This window comes from Stegastes partitus, unplaced genomic scaffold (assembly GCF_000690725.1).
Source record: "Stegastes partitus isolate 25-593 unplaced genomic scaffold, Stegastes_partitus-1.0.2 Scaffold108, whole genome shotgun sequence".
In the NCBI taxonomy this organism is placed as follows: Eukaryota; Metazoa; Chordata; class Actinopteri; family Pomacentridae; genus Stegastes; species Stegastes partitus.
Genome location: NW_007577839.1, coordinates 242373 through 263685, shown reverse-complemented (window position 1 = coordinate 263685; position 21313 = coordinate 242373). Strand labels below are relative to the sequence as shown.

Here is a 21313-nt window from a genome sequence, read left to right as displayed (position 1 = left end):
TTGAAAACCTGAACATTGAAACTATCTAATGATTTCTGACATATTTTTGTAAAAGCTGTAAATGTTATCCTGAGGATGAAGTTGAAGCAAAAGTTGAAATCACCAGGGTTCATCCTCTGGGGATCACTTTGGACAGAACTCCATGTACATGTGATTGGATATACTATATGTTCACGCTGACAATCAATTTCAAATCACAATTTCAAATAATGCAATTAGCAAATCGCACAATTTTAGGATATTTGAGGTGTGGCTGTTAAATATGAGACTGATGCTCTATTTTATTTAAGTTGAGCAGATTAAAACTTTCTAGAGCTGTCCATGCTTGCTCATTGACTAATGTAAACTATGCAGTTTATTACCAGTTGTGGTTTGACTAACATAAGCCTAGTCTTGTTATTTAAAAGCCACACCTTATTTGTTGCACAGCTGACCCAGGGTGTAAACTGTTGTGTCAATGGTTTTACAAAGTCATGCTGTTCTCCTTGTGTGACACTCACATTTTCGATGGTGTCTCGTGTGCTAAGGCTTGTTCACATGTTTTAAATCTATCACACAGTAAATACTGAACTACGGATTGACAGAGAAAAATTCTATTGCAAATCAAATTGCAAAATCCGTCAAAAAAAAAAAAATCGCAGTTACAAATTGTAAAGTTGTTTCTCAAACTTAAAAGTAAAAACAAACTTTGTAGTTCAAGTTTAAACTCTCCTACTAGCACGATCATTGTTTGTCGGCAACATCTTATATGCAGTTGCTTGTGGTGTCATCCCCAATAGAAGTGCTTTGGATAGAACTATGTTCAAATAGTGTCCAAAATACAAATTTCAGCTTCAAGAAATCAGTATTCTTCTTTGATACTGTTAAAATCTTACTACATTATCATTTATTCATTTAATTTTAAGAGCAAACTGAAGGCTGCTCTCCCATGGCCATTTGTTTTTATGTCAGTCATTTTTTTCACCAAGTCATGCTTAATTCAGTGTTTATAAAGATGAATACAAGCAGTGACTCAGAACTGAAGCTCTCGCATGCTGTATTCAGTCAGGCAGAGAGGACCAAGGTTACAAAGTCAGTGACAGAGGAGGACATCGGCTCTCTCTCCTGGTCTGACTGCATTTTGGCAGCCTGGTGGTGCAGTCTGCACTTCGCTAATTCCCTGTTCTGAGTTACCAGGTCTAATTTAGAACAGAGGGGCTCTGTTCATCCTGGAACGCTGCTGCTTGGGATTCTGGAAATGAGGAGTTCAGAAGCTCACCGCCCTCACACAGACACAGAGCACATGCCTTGTTATCAACCCACAGAGATGCACATAATGATTCCTCCAACCATTAACTGCTAATGCAATAAAGAGCCAACATTTTAGCCATGCCCTTCAGTGCCTCAACATAATGAAGTTAGCCCACGGGTTGCACAAATGTGCTCTGTGATAACACATGTGTTCAGTATGGCTTGATTAAGCTTAAAGTCATGATTACTTTGCCTTAAATCTATAGCTAACGGCGAGTGAAATGTTTTTGTTTGTCTTCAGTTGGTTTCCAGGGGTTTGTTTGATATTTATGGAAATTGTATGCAAATGAGCTTCAAACTGATAGTTTTGGAAGTCAATCCAATGAGCATCACTTCCAAAAAAAAAAGAAGAAAAAAAACAGGCAGAGGAAGGTTGATTTGATGCAATCTTATCCAGCAAAATGACACTCTGCTCCACTTACTACCACGTTTTGACGGGCTGGCATGTCAAACTGAGCCATGACCATGGTGGGAATATATAACCCATAGAGACATTCAAGCACTGTGACATCTTAAGAAAGATGTGTGCGAGCATTTGAACGTGTCTTTGCAAGCATCCAGTGCATAAATAAATCAGCCAAGCAGCGATGGCCTTGCACACTAAGTAAAAGCAATAAACCTGCCTATAACAAGTCTCTTAGGAATTGGATCTCATCTAAAATAACACCCATTTATTAAACATGATCTCCTCTCATAGCTCACCAAATCTACAGGCAGCATGCAGATTTATAAAAAACACACATATGTCATGCGGTGTCTGTAGGATTGCAGCAGTAGGCTGGTATACAGCTGCACTGTGGGCTGCTTGGAATGCGTTTGGCAGACAAACAAGTGGCCTTGATGAGTCAAACTGGAGACGGTAATTTGTTACTGTGTTGTTACTGAATACAAATAGTTAGCATGATCCATGAGGATTCCACTGCCAGGTGTGTGTGGACTTTCTCTATCTGAGAAGCATCAATAAAATTAGATGCATTATATAATATTATTGCAAAACGAGGCGGCATTACAACTCTATTAATCAAATAGTCACTGAACTGAAAAAGTCATTTTCAGCTACGCTAGCGGCATAGCTGTAATGTCAGACACTCAGCCAGTCCAGACTAAAATATCTGCACGACTGTTGGAGGGATTGCCGTGAAATTTTGTTCGTTCTCCTCAGGATGGAGAACACTGACTTCAGTGATCCATTTTTTCCTGTGGTGTTGCCACTGGGTTAACATTTTTGCCTTTAATAAGCTATTTCAACAACAATTTGATAAGGCCATGGTGTGAAATTGGGTACATACTGTAGTCCCCAGAGGTTGAATCCTAATGACTTTGGTAATCATGTGACAGCAGCAGGTCAGAGTTGAAGTATCTAAATGACTTAAATGATCACCAAATACTATACTTAACATTACTAATACAAAGTTAAAACATTTCCATCAGTCTCAGCTGTAATTCACAATTAATGCTAATTAGCACTTGTTAGTATGCATTAGATTTCAGTGGTAAACATCATTAACATTACACTTGCTAATGTTTTGAATTTTGATTGTGGGCATGTTAGCACGGTGACATTTAACATTTGTAGTAGAGCTGATGATTCCACTTGCCATCACTTGTCATAACACTCAATTATTTGTCTTATTTATAGTGAATTAATTTCACACGGGGGACTGGATGTACCGTTGGTGCCCTCTGCAGGGACCCTGCAGACTTGAGGTGTTGTCAGTGCATCTCTATCCTGCCTTCGTGGTAGGCTGATCGATAATAAGCTCTGTGTAAAATGTTAAATACGTTTATTTTTAGTGGCAAACTTTTGGCTTTTGCAGGTGGGGTGCTTGGTAAAATCTAGGCCAAATGCTTCTGTGACAATACTGGCTTGACTTTGCTGGCTTGATTGTAACTACCAGTAATCCCTGTGATGTCAATGCTAACTAACAGTTAGTGGAATAGGTTCTTCTTCATTTTAGTCAATCCTGGAACTTATTATTGTGATGGTGGCTGTAAGACCTAACATCAATGTCTTTTACCAGAAACAAGTTTGAAAATTTTCTGTTAATATGCAAAGTTACATGGTCAGTCTGCTCAAGTATGAATAAACTGCTGGCTGGAGTCAAGGAGCGAGCAGTCTGGCTTTGGTTTATCACACAAAGCAGAAGACAGTACACAACTGCTACAATGGTGCCATGATCCGTTCTTCACTGGGGACTTATATCGTTTCGCCGGGAGTGTTGTGGCCTTCTGCGGGTTGAGGCCAGCTGCTCAATTGCAGTTCACAAGGAGATATGTTGAATGTTTTTTTATGTACGGTGGACTGGAAGAATTGACAGGACATTTTGAATGTAGAATGTGAAGGTAAAGGACACTGTAAAGTGAGTTTACAAGGTGGCAAATAGTACATGAAGCTGTTCATTCAGTACAGTCTATAGTTTATTAGGAATCATATTTCATCTTTGGGTCTTTTTGTTGCTATATATTGGTGTTACTGTATTTGTGGGTTGGACATTAGTCTATTTTTAAGTGTGATATATACAGGGGAAGATTTATTTTTCATGTGTGTGTGTATTGGGGGTGCTCCATTATTTCCCTTCATATATTTTTAAGGTTGTTAGTTTAATGCTTTTAAGTAACAATGGATGAATCTAGCTTATTTAGTATTGGCAGGGGTCAAAAAATGTGGTTAAGCCCATCATTACAGACAGTTGGCAGACTCGGTGAGGGAAAGCCAAGGACATCTACCCCCCATCATGCAAAGGTGAGCCAAACAATAAATGAGACTGCGTATAACATGACTGATGTTAGATTTGACAATCCAGGTTAACTTGTGAACCTGTCCCTGTGAACGTTCTCAGTGATCTGGTCATCAAGCGAAGGCTTGTACTGCCACCCCAATTCCTGATTCACCAGCTGTTTGATTCGGCGCTTCTACTCAGCAGGAAAACTAGGTGGCCCACACAAGGAGGAGACCAGTGAAGGGCCAGATAGCTCGTCCTCATATGATGATGTTGACCTTGAATCTGTTTATCCGCAATTTTGTGCTTCAGAGGGAAGGGATTCTATAGTAATATTACAGAACACACAGAGGTTGTCTGCGACTGATAACCTTTTCTACACTGATATATTAGTCCAGGATGCTGTGGAGCTGCATGCAATGTTAAACAGTGGTTCAATGGTCTGTTCTCTGAGTTCTCGCATGCTCCCTCTACTGGAAAAGCCCAATTTTATTTCTGCTCTATCTCTCCTACATCAGTCATTCTGATTGGTTGTGGGGGACTAAGAACGAGCCCTGTTGCTGTCTGTGAGATTCAGATGAAAGCGCTTTGCTGTCACATTTCAGTGCCTACATTCATCGTAGATGGCCAAAGTGATGACTTAATTCTTGGAAGCAATGTTATCAAACACCTTGTTCACGTGCTGAAGACTTCTGGGAATTTCTGGGAAGAGGTCTCCGTGTTAGATCAGCCATCCAGTGAAGAACGCACCCTGCTGCAGTTGATAGACGGTGTGGAAAAATGGAGGGGCAGTGAGATCCCTGACAAAATGGGAACGGTGAAACTAAAACATACTGTGACCTTGGAGCCAATGAAAGAAAACCTGGTGTGGGGTCATCTACCGGACCATAAGTGTCTCTCTGCTGGCAGAACTGTCATTATCAAGCCAAGTAAGTCTTGAACAGTACCGAGGACAGTTATGGTGTGATGGACAATGAAACCACTGTGGGGTGATGGCTGGGTCCCAGTAGGAGTTATTAACCCTTCCCATGAACCAGTGACTCTAAGACGCAATTGCAAAATTGCTGATGTGTCTCCCTGTGTGGCACTAGAGGACTTTGACATTGACTATCTCTTTGAGAATGACACAACTGACAATGTGAAATGCAGTGTGACTAGGACTGTTGACCAGACTGACACTGGCAGTGAGAAGAGTTTGACTGTTGACTCTGAGTACCATCTACATAGACCTCCCAGTTTAGCTCTCCATGACTTAGGACTGCAGGACATTGACATTGACTTGAGCCAGCTGTCTCCATTATGGAAGGCAAAGTTGTTTGAGTATGAGTCCATCTTCTCCCGCCACAGTCTGGATTGTGGAAGGGCCAAAGACTTTGTTCATAGCATCCGGCTGAGTGACAGCAGACCATTCAGACTGCCCTATTGACGACTGTCCCCTTTTCACTACGAGAAGCTGCGGTTGACTTTGAATGAGATGGAGGCGTGGGACATCATAAGGAAGTCTTCTAGTGAGTACGTGTCACTGTGGCACTGGTTTGGAAGAAAAATGGAGATCTGCAGTTTTGCACTGATTTTCATTGGCTGAATGCACGCACGATCAAGGATGCACATCCCCTGCCTCACTAGGCTGATGCTTTGGCTGCTCCTCGGAGGAAATGCATTCTTTTCATTCATGGACTTAACCTCCAGATACAACAATGGTGAGGTTCATGAAGAGGACAAGAAGTTCACTGCGTTCACCTCTCCTTTTGGGCTGTATGAATACAACAGGCTTCGACAGGGTCTCTGCAACAGCCCAGCAACATTCATGAGAATGATGATGACCATCTTTGGAGATTAGAACTTCCTGAGCATCCTTTGTTACCTTGATGACATCCTTGTCCTTGCTCCCAATGAACAAGTGGCTATGTAAAGCCTGGAGATGGTGTTTGATAGGCTAAAGGCGCACAACCTAAGGCTTGCTCCCAAAAAGTGTCACTTCATGCAGTCATCTGTGAAGTTCTTGGGGAACATTGTGACTAAGGATGGCATCTCCACTGAACCAGAGAAAGTCAAGGCCATTGTTGAGCTCAGTGAAAATGATTTGATGGCTTAGACCACTAGTGTCCCCTCTCCTTCCAAGGTAAGATCATTTTTTTTGGTATGGTTGGGTTTTACCAGCAGTTCTTCAAGGGGTACTCCACATCACTAAGCCGTCTTCACCCTGACATCTGGCATAAAGAAGCCTTGACATGCTAAAGGGAAAAGGTTCTCACCTGTGACCAGAAAGCTCATTCCTGCCGACTGGATACCAGAATGCAGTGAAGCTTTTATGAAGTAAAAACAGGCTTTGTTGGACGATGCTACTCCAGTTCATCCTGACTTCGGTAGGCCCTTCTTGCTATCTGCTGATTCCTTCTTCTGTGGCCTTGGTGCTGTGTTGTCTCAGCTAGCAGAGAGTGACGATGTTGCTCGACCGATAGCATTCGCCAGCAAATTTCTTAATTATGCCCAGTCTCTCTAGCCAGCCCACAGACTAGAGTTTTTAGCACTTAAAGGGGCTGTTTGTGATAAATTCAGTCACTGGTTGAGAATTCATTCTTTCACTGCATGGACTGATAACAATCCCTTGATCTACATTCTTAGTAGGCTACAACTCGATGCCTGTGAACAGAGATGGGTTGCGAAACTCGCACCTTTTGACTTCGACATCAAATACATTCCAGGCCCTAAGAATGTAGTCGCTGATGCTCTGATGCTCTTATGGTGCTTATTCAACACATGCACCCGAAAGTTCTTGCTGGTATGTGATGTTCTTGTGAAGACTTTGTGAAGTGTGTTTAATACATTCTGTGTATCAACTCTGTACTATAGGGATTTGTTCTATTGATGATATGAACACCTGTCTGTGAATTCTGATGTAGTAGAGTCCAAGTGGTTTGTGATTGTATTGTGTTTGTAATGAGATATCTGGCAACTTGACATGCATAGGTGCATGTTTTTCCTATGAGTGTTGAGAGGATTCACGACCCTTTCTCATTCCAATTCTTCAGGAATGGTCATTGACTGGAATGCGAGCAGTACTTGTCTTTTTTTTATGCGTTTTTGTGTGTAGTTGTTGATACCTGGTATGTTTCTGTTCCATGATGCACTCACAGCACTTATTTTATTTTGTTTTTAAGGACTTTTAGTTTGATTGGGATGGACATGTGGAGATCAGTGGGGGGGGAGTGTAGCGGAGTTGATGATTCCACTTGCCATTACTTGTCAAAATACACAATTATTTACCTGATTACCTCCACCAAGGAGGTTATGTTTTAGCTGCCGTTTATCTGTTTGTTTGTTTGTTAGCAAGATAACTCAAAAAGTTATGCACGGATTTCCATGAAATTTTCAGGAAATGTTGATAATGGCACAATGAACAGATGATTACATTTTGGTGATGTTCTGGCTTATCATCGGGTTATTTTCTCATAAAACAGTAAATGCTGCTAAGTGTCACGATCGCACAGAATGCTACCATTGCGCCATTTGTCCATTAGATGAAGCTCTGACTCCATTCAATCCTCAGTCCTCACCGCTGTCTTCTCAGTAGTACAGGAGTAAGCTACAGCCAGGCAGCATCACAGGAGTGGGCTGAGCAGAGGTATTGAGAGATAAGTTCATAACGACGTTGTGACATTAGCAATGACTCAACATGTCTCCTGTTTCACTTTAACTCCGTTGCCATGTGTCATGACGAGTGACGTGTGCTTTGTTGCGTCGGTCATGCTTTTCATTTACGTTGCATTGCTAAAGTTGTGCTAACCTAGCTTAAGCTACTCCCTGTCTGTTTATGTGTAACATTGCTGTAGTTATGTCAACCTAGCATGCCGTTAGCTAACAGCTTAAAAGTCAGTAACTGCAGAAATATCGTAAGTGTACAAAATATTTGAGAGAATGACCACTCATCACTCTGTCAGCTTATTGATAACATAAATGCTAATTCAAATGCTAAAGCTATGTTTTGATTATCCATGAATCTAACATTGTAGATAAAGTGAATGCAGGACTTTATCATTGAGTGGAAATCACAATATGGTGGAAATGAGGTGCTTGGCGGATGTCTGCGCTCTCCGACTGCTTTTCTAGTTAATAATGACTTATTAGTTTCACACTGGGGACTGAATGTACCGTTGGTGCCCTCTGCTGGGACCCTGCAGACTTGAGGTGTGTGCTCCCCGTTACGTTGTTAATCCTGCTCTATCCTGCTTCTGTGGTACGTCCATCGATAACAAGCTCCATGTGAAGTGCTGAATAAGTTTATTTTTAGTGACAAACTTATGGCTTTTGCAGGTGGCGTGCTTGGTAAAATATAGCCCAAATGCTTCTGTGACAATATTGGCTTGTTTATAGAAGAAAGTACACAACGTTACCGGCTACTTTGCTAGCTTGATTGTAACTACCAGTAATCCCTGTGATGTCAATGCTAACTAGCAGTTAGCGGAATAGCTTCTTCTTCGTTTCAGTCATTCCTGAAGCTTATTATTGTGATGGTGGCTGTAAGACCTAGCATCACTGTCTTTTACCAAGTACACGTTATGTTATTATGCAACGTTACATGGTCAGTCTGCTGTATCATGTCTCCATGTGAATAAACGACTGGAATTAAAGTAACGGCTTTGATGGAGCCAAAGTGCGAGCACTCCAACAGGGTGGAAGTGGCAGGAACGCACAGGCAGTATTTGGCTGCTAATGCCAGTTTAGGTTAGTGGGGGGGGTTGCGTGTGAATATATATCCGGATGTTCTGGTCCAGCGATCTGGGTTTGGTTCATCACACAACACAGAAGACAGTACACAACCACTACAAAGGCACCACTGTGCTGAGGAACAGCTATACTCTTTTCATCTGACTTCTGCACTTGCTGTTTTTGTTTGTTTTAAACTGAATCTTTCTGGGTTTGTACTGAGGAAAGTCTGCAATGTGCACGACCACTGTACAATGACAATATGACTCGTGATAAATTATCAAATATGAAGGTGTATTTACTATATAGCTCTTCCATGTCTTTCTGCTTGAAAGACTAGAATAGGCACCAAACATTAAATAGAGCACTGATTTAAAAAAAAAAAATCTTAAACATGCTTCTATTAAACAAATTGCACATGATTGCCTAACCAATTAAATGGGACATTAATTTAATACCTATAAGGAATTAGAATGTAGTCCCCCCTGCTCCCTTTAAAATATTTCTCATAATCTCAACACTATCTATTTTTCCTCACTCTTCTCTCCTTCAACCATCATACTCCTTACGCTCGCAGCCACCACCGAACTGACACAGTTAATCTGAGGGTAGCTGGCAGCTTGCTGAGGCTTCATCTGATTGGCCAAATGGTGTGAAAGCATGTAGCCACTGCTCAATCTGATCGGTTAAATCAGATGGACTGATCTGAGTTTGACTGCATGGTGCATGTAAATAAAAAGGTTTTTTTCTATTCATTGCAATGTCTTTTAGCAATGTGTCTGTTGCACACGGTCATATTGCAATGACAGTTGTATTACAATTTATCACTAGTTTGTACTGTTGTTTGGACAAAACAAGAAATTGGGAAACTGGGATTATGTGACGAGCATTTTGAACTATTTTATAACATTTTTATATTTATAGAACAAATGATCAATTGTTTAACTGGTAAAATAATCAGCAGGTGAATCCAGAATGACCTTAGTCGTTATGTGCAGCTTTAATTAGCAGCATAACAAGCATTTGCTGTTTAATTTTAGAAAGAGTTTGGAAACAGTCCTTGCCTTTAGGTACTGCTAATCATGCTGCTTTCTGCCAGCCGTCCACCACTCATTTATCCTGCTCCATGTACTTCCCTCTGTCCATGCTGACAAATGTAAGCAAATATAAATCAAGAGGAAGCATGAAGGATTCCATGAACTAATTATACACATCATGCTGAGCCTGCGAGCACCCAGGTGACTCACACATTAATCATCGTGCTGTTTGTCACATACCTGACATGCACGAAGCTGCTGCCACACTGTCTTTCTGGGATCAGTGCAGATGCTTCCCATTTGCCGTCTGCGTATAAATTGTGCTCAGTCTCCCCATTACGGTGTCTTTTTTAAAAAAATAAATAAATCCTCCCATTGACTGTGATGGAGAAGATAAAAACCAGATCCCCAGAGAACCTCCAAACATTTTCAATTTTATGAAAACTGTTACGAATTGAATTTGATTAACTTTGCATGAATCTCATGCCACACTCGTCTGAGAGGAAAAATCTTTTTTTTTTTCTTTGCAACCAATTTCAAAAATCACTCAGAGCTCTCAGTGAGAGAAACTGCTCGTCAGGTAATGAAGCCACAGAGAGCGCGTTAGTCATCGATGGCCACCCACAGTCTGTTAGGATCCCAAAGCTCTGATGAAATGCAACAACGCTGACACTGCTGGGGCTTCTGGTCAATATCCTGCACACACAATAGTCTTCATTATGACTTTGTTATTAATATCACCATCAAAATTACATTGACTTAAACTAATGAAGAAGTTCCTCCCAGAGATACAATTACGGCGCGCTGCCTGAAAGCCCCTCGATGTTATAAATGTGTTTGATTTCAGCTTTGATTTGTCCTCTGTTCATCTGAATGTCTTTGATCTCCCAGAATTATCATTCAGTCAACAATGCAGTTAGATACAGTACAAGCATGCAATTTCCGAGAAATGATCTAGAACACAGCCATTAGTTTTAATAGTGCCACATAATGTTCAGTGAGTGATGACACTGAATTAATGTTACTTGTCAAAAATTTATAATCTGTGTGTGTGTGTGTGTGTGTGTGCATCCGCGGGTGCAAACGTCGGTGCATGTGTGAGTGTATGAAACAAATTTGTGATAAGAAGTCTGGCATGTAAATGAATTATTTACCAATTTGACTATTTTGACTTGTGTTCTCTCTCAGAGCAGCACTGAAGGCCCTTCGGAGAGCCAGAGAACGAGTGCTGGCCTTCGCTTGACTGTGTGACCAGCGAATGAGCCTTGTTCATGCGTCTCCCTGAGTGCCACTCCCACATCACCATGAACTGTGAGCAGGACTTTGGCGACGGGGGCTTGGGAGTGACCCTCACACTACGACTGCTCATGCATGGAAAGGTTGTTTATGAGTGAATGCGTGCTGCGGCGCTCAGGGCGTTTCTAAGCACAAGATTTGTCACAGCCTCATAAATTCTATATCGGATTCACAGATCTGATGAATAATGAAAGGTTACTGTGAGGATTATCTGTTTTTGCTTTGTTCCTGCTTTTATTAATGTAATTATCTTCATCTCTTTGTATCCAGGAGGTTGGCAGCATCATAGGAAAGGTGAGAATTCTTTTTTTTTGTTTTTTTCTACTTTGGAAAATGCTGCATATATGGAGGCATTATCCAAACAAAAAAGAATGATATTCTTTTATCAGATTATGTTTTTAAAATGCTACGCCTGCCTCTAATGTAAATCTATCGCCCATTGTTCTAAGCCAAATACCTTTTTGATGACTTTTATGTGGATTCATAATAAGCCTTTGCAGAAGCACTTTCCCCTCCGTCTTGATTCCATTTTGAAATCATCAGAACACAAAGCTCTCTAACAAGCAGTTGTTGTTCTGAATATCCTCCATCCTAAATATAATTGCCTTAAACCAACCCTCTTAAGACCTCACAGCCACCCCCACCTCCCATAAAGCACCACAGTAATCCATCAAACAAAAACATTAGTGCACTGACTGCAAGCCTCCTGTTGAAACTGAGCTCCAAAGACATATTACTGTTGGGCCCCTTGTGGGCACTTTGGTTGTCTGCTAGGACGGACCTGTTGGGACTGTGCTGCTTCAGTACCCCCTGCTATTAAGCCCAGTGTACCTACTAATACCAAAAAAAAAAAAAGGAGAAAAATAAATGAAAGTAAGAAACGAAGATGTCACGATGGATGTGCAATGTGTTGTCAAAGTCTGTGTATCTCACAAAAATTGTGATTGTAAACACCATGCTGCTTGACAGACAGAGACACTTGATCTACAGTACTAATAACCTACCACTCCACCTTTTCCTCTTCCTACCTCTTTGGCAAACCTCTCATCACTTCCCAGAGACCAACGCGAGAAACACAATAGGCCTCAAATAATACGTTTGCCTAAAACGTAAATGACAGTATAGTCCAGGTGCGAGTCGATACCACTTTTGATGCACTTGTAAGGAAGTGGTCGGTGCATGGAGGTGCGAACAGAGGTATGACAGCTCGGATGGAATTTCTCTAAAATAAAATGGGGCAGAAAAGACAAAGCAATCAAAAAACAAAAAAAACAAAAACAAAACAAAACAGAAAGCGGAGGATGTGCTGCAGTGTAAAACAAGTCTGACAAAAGTGTTCTTGTCCCTGGCAGGAGTTTGTCACACACACTGCATATACAACCATTACAGCAGGTGCATGTCCCCTTCAGATGCTCCGATATATCCGATATGTTTTTGTTTTGTAGGGGTGTTAGTGCAGAGGACGCCACGGTGATACATTGCAGACTGAAACTCGAGCTGAAATTTTTCTGCTACTTTTCAAAATAGACGTGGTTTGAAATGACAGATTTCCCCCGAAAAGTCGAGGACGCCCTGATTGAACTATATTTTGAACTGAAGCACATTTGGTTCTGTTTAAACATGTCCTTCATCTTGTCTTTTTCAGAAAGGAGAGACTGTGAAACGAATACGAGAACAGGTACGGTGTCCGTGATTTGGAGCTTCAAAACGCTGCTTCTCATAATTTACTAGCGTGTGTTTACATCCTGCTTAGTAAATAATAGTATTTGACGTTTTTGTGTTGTGCAAGATTGCACTGTGTGTTTACGAGTGAGTAGATGCTACCGTGGGTCGGCGTCCCATAACAAAATATATCAAAACGTGAAGCGACTACATCTGAGTAGGTTCATCTCAGGAGAAAACATAATTTAATCTCAGGAGGTCCTCTAATACTGGGCCAGGCTCTCTGGCAGTTGTATGCATTAATAATAAAGCTCTGTTCTCTCTGCCTATTTGGGAGCTTTGAGTCTGAATAGCATACAGAGCAGGTACATTGTCCGAGTTGCCTTTTGGGCAATAACGGCACCTTTTCAGTTTAAATCCTCTCTCTCTCTTTCTCTCTCTACCACTCACTGCATCTCCTCGAGCAGCTCTCTCACCAAATCCCTTTTCTCTTCTTTTTCCTGCTTAAAACAACTTCCTTTTTTCTCCGTCTGCCTCCCCCCCCCCTTTTTTTTTTTTTTTTAATAAATATCTAGGGTGCAGCCGAACTAATGCCACTTGGTCCGCTCGTTGTATTAAAAAGTAATTAGACTGACACCATGGCGGCACATTTGATTTTGATTTGGCGGCTCCTATGGTTTTACGTTGTACTTTGTGAGGCAGAAGGATAAACAGAGGGAATAGTGAGGTCATGGGACAATGCAGCTTTTTGCAGAGCTGCTGGATAAACCACTCGCCCATGATAGTCATCCAGCCATCCATTCATCCATCCATCCAGCCGGGCAGTTATGGCCTTTGTTACTTCCCAACTGTAAGAGCCTCATCCTGTCAGTGTCTCATGAAGCCTTGCAGCCACAGTGGGAGAATGACTCACTGGACTGACTGGAGAAAATGCCCCCGAGGTCAGAGCGCTGTCCTGTTTACACTCATGTGACTGTAGCAAGAAATACAAGGACACAAACTGGAAGGGCAGGAGATTTGTTGTCTGAGGGCAATGCCTGGGGAGAAACTAGATTATGAGTCTTAGATACAGACGTGTGCTGTGTAGCCTTCAGTCTCACCTTCTTTACTTCGTGTCACTTGACTTTCTCACTCATGGATGTGTTGCACTATACAGCGCGTCTCTGGCCACTTTAAACCACCGATGCACGATATTGGATGTATTGTATTTTCCACCTCAATTTGCCTGATTGCTGACACATATTTCTTCCACTTAATTGCATCAAGTTTCTCCTGTAGGGGAGAAGCATACATAAAATACTTTTCAAATGTGCCCATTATCCGAGCCAAAATAAAAACACCACTTCAACTTATGTGTAATACATGCCACGCTTATTTTTCTATCACATTTCCAGATAAAACTGTAAACGTCCTCCTACACAGCGTCAAGTATTCCTCAGCATCATCTTATCTGCCTGTTGGTTTTAATTTTGGGCCAGTGCCAATATTTTATTTTCAAGCTTTTATCAGCTGATACCAGTGATGTGCTGACTTTATTGTGCATTTCCGCTCGAACACACAACAGCTTGTCATTTTGAGAATTTGCTTTCTTGCTAAGCGTGAGATAAGGGGATGGATACCTATTTCACACCTGTATGCTAGTTAAAAATGTACAGTCAGAAGATTATTAGCCTAGCTTAGCATAAACACACAAAACGGGGAAGTGGCTAATCTGGCTCTGCTGAAGGGATAAAGTTTACAGACCAGTCGATCCAGGAAGTCGCTGCTCCCAACCACGAGGAAGTACAGGACATGGCCTCCAGAAAACCACAAGTCGTCATTTTTATGGTTCTGTTTTTTTCTGGAATAACAATGAGATGCAATGTGCTAGAAGTTTTAGCCGGCCTAGCTTTTCCTTCATTGTTCCCAGTGAAGTAGGGTAAAGATGACGAAACTGTTTTCACAGTAATTTACTGTTATGTTCATTTGTTTAGTCATGTTATTATTATTCAAAAATTGGAAATGACATTGGACGCAGCAGACACTGTAAATAGAGTTTTTATAGTTTTGAAGTACACTAAATTTATTTTATTTTATTTTTTTACAAAAACTGATGTCTAATATAAAATAACATTTAAACCATATAACTTTTAAAAACAACTACTTAAAAAGATTGAGTGGATGAAACTGTTAAATTCAAGTTGAATACTGTAAGTATATATATATTTTTAGATAGATACAATTAGTGACAATTAACAGAAAGGGAAATGTTCGATTTATTTGTTAAATGAGGGCTACCTTCTATAATTACACAAGGTTTTACAACAAAATGTTGGATGAATGTGTTTTCAACAGCATTTACTACTCATTGGTATTCAGTCTAAATACAATTTTTATCTTTATATCATTTATGTATAATATATCATCTGTCCATCTCGGTACATATAAACTATTACACATTATTGGTCATTTCATTGTTTTTAAACATTAGCATTAAAAAGGCAGAACATATACACATGGCCTCATATCAAATTAACAATAGCAAATGTATTTTAATTTTGGAAAATCCCTCTATTAGATTAGATTACCGTCATTAAATGATTATTTTCCCATTAATTTACAATATTTTCAGCATCCCAGCTGACAGAATATTGCCATTTTTTAACCGTTCTTTCGGAGTTGTCTTGTAAAGCTTCTTTTCGGCTCAGTCACAACGTCTTGTTTGTTTCAGCTGTTCAACAAACAGGTTTGTGGTTATACAGGGGGTGCCGGAAGGTGAATTTTATTACGTCTCGACAGAGCAAGGCCAGCTTTTCCCGTCTGTCTCCAGACTTTTGTCTACGCTAAGCTAACCAGCCACTGGCTTGTGCTTCATATGTAACCCTTTGCATCACTTATGTAACTCTCAGCAAGAAAGCAAACATTGTGTTTCCCAATTTCCCTTTATTGTTGGCATTCAAATTACCTTATGACCTCTGTTCACCACAGAGCACTGCACGGGTCAACATCTCAGAGGGCTCCTGTCCAGAGAGGATCATCACCATCACTGGCTCCACAGACAGCGTCTTCAGAGCTTTCACCATGATCACGTACAAACTAGAGGAGGTAACAGTAAAGCATGTCGCTCACTGCCAAAGCATACATGTTAAATCAGCCCATTTTGTCATTTCACAGTAAGCCAAAATTGAGTACCAACCATAATTGTATGTCTGTGAAGAGCTTCTTGCAGAGGAAACCAACTGGGATGCAATCAAAAAATTTTATGTGGCGAGCTTTGGGAAGTTGCCTTAGTGGAGCCAAAACAATTTGTTTGTGAAATCTGGAAAAAGTGCAAGAAGCCATTTCACCACATCATTTCCTGAGATCCATCTCAGCCTCACCGCTAATGTGCTTTTATCGTTATCGATTATATTCTAAACTGGAGCAATGGAAGGAAACATCTCAGCTGTATTCCATAGCATGTGATGTGCCTTCATAGTAGACCACTCTGCAGATCAACATTTGGGATAATTAAATGTAGCTGCTCTTGCAAAATCATTTTGACTTTTGTAAGAATGAGATGATTTGTGCTGTGCATCGAACGTTTTTTGATTCTCTTTTTGCATTTCTGGGGCAACATGCGCAGTCCAGATAATAGAAGTGCAAAAGTTATTAATTTGTACCCGTTAATGAGAAGGATTTGTTCAGTTCTCATCATCTGCTAATGAGCTATAGATGACAGGTTCCTCATGATATTAATCCTCACGGTGACTGTCCACCAAGACACTAATTAATATGGTGGAATGACTCTGATTCACTCTGATTTAGCATCACAGCAGATACTGGCAAGGAAACAGGTGCTCCCCGCTCAGGTCGACAGCCTTCAGTAAACATACGCTGGCTGGGAGCACAGTGCAGTATTCATTAAAGATCTTTCACACTCACCTCTTTTCAACCCTGAAACTCCTGAGTTTCCATGGCAACGTGTTGGCTGACCCACTGTGCACGGCTTCCACCATAGTTGCGTTATTGTATGTCTGACACCTTTAATTAAAAACAAAGAGCAATAATCAGATTTTTGACTACTGAGTATTAGACTTAGCATTTCTGTCTGTCTGAGGAGCTTATGATTACACAGTGGCACCGGCTCACTTATTTCTGTCATTTGGCAGCTGATTAATTGTGCAAGTCGTGTGTTTTTAGCGTTATGTGGATGACGTTTTCACCAACTGCTGCCACATTTATGCAAATGTCTGATAATCTGAAACGACATTCCAGTAATTCATTGCACGCACTTCACTGTCATACATGCATTTTGCTCTCAGATGTCGAAGCACGCATGCACGAAACCCACAGTAATCTTTCTGTATTGGAGTCCGTAGCTCACCAGCAACACAATATGCTTTGGGGATTTAAGCTCAGGAACTCTTTGTGTGAACAGCGCTTGTGTAACCCGCTGTCTTATTTTCACCAATTCGCTTTGAGGGCCTCTTTTTTGCCACGGAACAGGAAAATATCAGAACGTTCAGGGTTGTTGAAATGTGGCTCATATTTTTAGATCAAATCAAGAAAATGACGCCCGGAGTCTTGTGATTGTACAGATGATCTGTGTGCTCCTCTTCTAATGAGACGAGACGTCAGAGAGCCTCACTAAATATAGACACGGAGCAGAGAGGCACAAGAGGCACATCAGAATATGCTTTTGAAATTTAAAGTTCACAGTTATTGGAAACATTATGCAGCTGCCTTCATAAGTTTAAAAAAAAATAAAAATAAATCCCCCGAGGCGACACATCCATGCTGTCCTCTCTTAAGTAGAACTCTACTAAATTTATTGCGAACTGGCCCCCCAACACAACCCATTCAAGAACAGGCAGCGTGCTCTGCATTCTGTCACAAATTTGTTGTGGATTGAACTCTAATGTGAAGAGAGACAGCGCGGCGTATTTACATTTCAAAGGTTCACAGAGAGACACTGTTCATTAATTAAAAACTCAGTCTCCACCCACAACAGAGCCGACGGATGTTTGCTACCTGCACTGTACAAACATGCCTCAAATGTGAAAGGTCCTGCTCCAAATACTTACAGTTACAAACACAACACATGCTGAGGCACATGCAGCCATTCTGCTTTTCGTGGGTTGTCATTATGCTCTAAAATTTTTAGTTGTGTATGTTGATGCACATTTTCACTTTTGGTAAGTCTTTCTTAAGGCTGTATGTTTTCAAAATAATTGAAACGCAGTGATCACTCACTTGAAGGATTTAAATTTTTCAAAGGATTTAAGAGTTTGCCTGAGTATGTCAAGAGGTTTTTGACAGTTTAAAGGAAAAGTTTGGTATTTTGCAAAATGTGTTTCTTCACTTCCATGTCAAAATGTAGATGGCAATAATGAAACCACTCTTGTATCTGTCCTTTTAATACATGTAAATATAACGCTGGTGCTCGTTGACAGTTAGTTTAGCTGAGCAAAAAGAATGAAAGCAAGTGGAAACAGCTTGTCGACATACAGCATGCTGATTAGTGAGATTTAAAGGTGCTGGGAGGTGGATTTCCCTCCTTCCCAGTCTTTAAGCTAAGCTAAGTTAACCAGCCTCTGGCAGTTCTTGGTATTGATGTTTTTGTCTGACTCTCAGCAAGAAAGGACGTTGAACTATTCTTTCAATTTCAATGTTCAATTACAATAAAATGACTTTACAAATAAAAGACATGCATATGTCTCCACATATTTATATAAAATCCACTCATTCAGCTCTTGTCAAAGGATCTCTAGAGACAAACTATGAGAACAGGTTCAAGGTGGTGAATGTAGGAAGGACACGTGAACATTGTGCTCTTACTCAGCTTAATGCTGCTGACTTAAAAGCTGAAAACACAGTTTTCTCACCCTTGCTGCTGCAATTAACATTTCCCCTTTTATAAAGAAGCCAGCAGTCTATATAAATAATTAAACAACCTTTATGACAACACACAGGCATAGAGAACATACCTTACCCACCAGCGTGCTGGAGATTCCTCTCTCCCAGCTCATACAGGAACATACTGAGCTCCACATGGCATCTCCCCCCCCTCAGGCTTTTTCTATTGTTGAATTTATGTTTATGAAGTGGAAATGTAGCTATGCTGCATGGTAACAGATTCAGCCTAAATCATGAGAGGAGAGCCTGCTTTGGTCTTTCAAGTTTGGGATTTTGGATTTGGTAATGCTAATAAGCAGTGAAATGTTGACTTGGATCATCATGATGTGGTATAACTGGGGGGATTATAATTTCACAGATATTCTTCTGTTGCAGACAAGTTACTTAGTGAGAAGGGACTTGATCAAATTGAAGTTAAAATTGTGTTTATATTCATGTAAATTCTAATCTGACCAGTAAAATGAGCTGTATTCAAACTGAGTGCCTGTTCAGTCCTAATTGTTTGAGTTAATACCCTCAAGTGACTTATTCCTTCCTCCTCTTCCACCTTGACCCCTTGCTGTCAGACCTTCGGGACTCCTCGCTCTCTCTCTCTTTCTCTCTCACCACGTTTTTCTTTTTCCGTGTCTCCCTCCAGGACTTGACTGCACTGGTGGCCAACGGCACCATCAGCTCCAAGCCACCGGTCACCCTGCGGCTGGTCATCCCTGCCAGCCAGTGTGGCTCGCTCATCGGGAAGGGAGGGGCCAAGATAAAGGAGATCAGAGAGGTGAGCAGTCTGAACACAAATCTTCTTCATCCTCTCTGCACAGGCAGGTCCAAAGCTGAAATATGAAAAGAGCAAATCTACTCCCTGGAAATGTGAATAGAAGCTGCAGCTGGGAGGGAGTGATATTCATTTTCTACAGTTCTGCTGGTTTTTGATGTGCTGCGTAATTGCACTAATACATTTGAGGTGCGAGACGCTCTAATCCAGAATCGCTGCAATTACAGTTCAAGTATATTACTGTAATAAGACTAGAAAAGTGGTGATTATATTTATCTACAGCAATGAAATGGTATAAAATGAATGCATGAATAATTTGTCATAGAATACAACAACTATGGGCTAGTAGCATATGAAGAAAAAGGAAAAAGTTGTTCTACCATTATAGTAGGTCTAGTAAAATAACTATCGGCTCTTGGATGCTGCACAAAGTATAGCAGTGCACTGAGGTAAGTCTTAACATCATCATGCTAATGTGTTCATAATGACAATGTTATCATGCTGAAGCAGGTTTAAGGCTTATTATGTTCACTATCTTATTTTACAGTGTTACCATGCTAACATCTGGCTGGCGCGAAGTCTAATTACACAAGCATTAACTAAAATATTATAAACACTAAATGAAATTGAACCTGTGCTAGAAAACATCAGAATCGCCAAAGTAAAGTTCATCCTCAGGGGACACTGAAAATATGCAAAAATAATAGATGTTATTTATTTGCAGTTCTCAAGGACTATTGAGGCAGGAAATAAAGAAGACAGTTTAACTCAGATCTGTCACTTAACACAACATACAGTACACAGTGACTCAGCAGTGTAAGGGAAAAACTCCTGACTACATTTAGGCCCAGTTGAAACATTAGGATTAAACCTATCAGATCTGTTGCCAGAGACATCTGACTGTGTAACTTTAGCTCTGCGCCAATCTACAAATAGAATCTCTCTCATTTTAGCCTTTACCTTCCCGAGTAATGGCATCCAGTTGATTTTCTGCGGTTAGACTGATTTTCCTGTCTCGTCCACATCCCCAAAGTCGTTCCAGTCATAGATTTGTTTTGTTTGTTCGGTTGCCACAGGACACATGTTCGGTTTGCAGACGCATTTGTGTGATTCAACCGTGGCTTCCAGAAAAAAAATGCCGATATCAGCGAGTGTAGATAAAGCTTGAAAAGTTTGAACTCAGCCGGCACTCTTTGCCTGCAGACACGCTATAATAGGGATACGTCCGCTGCAGAGAACGGCAACTTCTGACTGTAGATGATGTGTCATTTATTTCTAATCTGACTTGACGTTAAGCGCACTACAGAGGAGCTGGTCTCCTTCAGTATGGGTGGAAAAAATAAAAGGTCAGCAATGCCAGCAGTGAGGCGCAGAAAGAAGCCGCAGTAGTGTATTCACAACTTGCCTTATCTCCACAATCAAGCTAATCTTTTATTTTAAACCCCTATCATTTTCAGAGCACCGGAGCTCAGATACAGGTGGCAGGGGATTTGCTGCCCAACTCTACAGAGCGAGGGGTGACGATATCTGGGAATCAGGACTCTGTAATCCAGTGTGTCAAGCTCATCTGCGCAGTAATCCTGGAGGTAGGAAGCATACCGTTCCTCTCTTTTACGCCATGCACCCCCCACCTTGCTGACATTTTGCCAGAGCTCTGCTGCAGCAGCTTTGTGAAGGAAATAATTGCGGTTGACATGCATATTTTTATTTCACCGCCATACAGTTATTGTCGATTCTACTGCAGCAAAAGTTAATGCTTTCTTAGTAGGGCGCTTTAGTCTACCTTGTTATGTAATGATACTTACGACTGTGTTGCAAAGAAGTTGAATCTGTGAATCTAGTCACCGGGAATCGGAAAATACTCAGAGAGCACCCAGCCTCTTTATTGCTTGGACCTTCAGCGCTGTAATCTTCCACACAAGACATTGGATAGAGTGGAAAGGTGCCGCTCTCGGGTC

The 21313-nt window shown here is 41.0% G+C and overlaps 1 protein-coding gene across 2 annotated transcripts in view; it reads left to right on the top strand.

The window, feature by feature from the left end:
- Nucleotides 1-21313, top strand: part of LOC103354447 (poly(rC)-binding protein 4-like) — a 43148-nt gene that overhangs the window by 9107 nt on the left and 12728 nt on the right. The window contains exons 2-7 of one of the 2 annotated variants that reach the window (XM_008277819.1): nt 10948-11133; nt 11321-11344; nt 12696-12728; nt 15680-15796; nt 19227-19358; nt 20813-20941. In XM_008277819.1, coding sequence (XP_008276041.1) covers nt 11026-11133; nt 11321-11344; nt 12696-12728; nt 15680-15796; nt 19227-19358; nt 20813-20941 — 543 coding nt within the window. In that variant the 5' untranslated portion in view covers nt 10948-11025. Of the gene's footprint in view, nt 1-10942; nt 11134-11320; nt 11345-12695; nt 12729-15679; nt 15797-19226; nt 19359-20812; nt 20942-21313 lie in introns of both variants that reach the window. The other variant, XM_008277818.1, reaches the window with a different exon arrangement.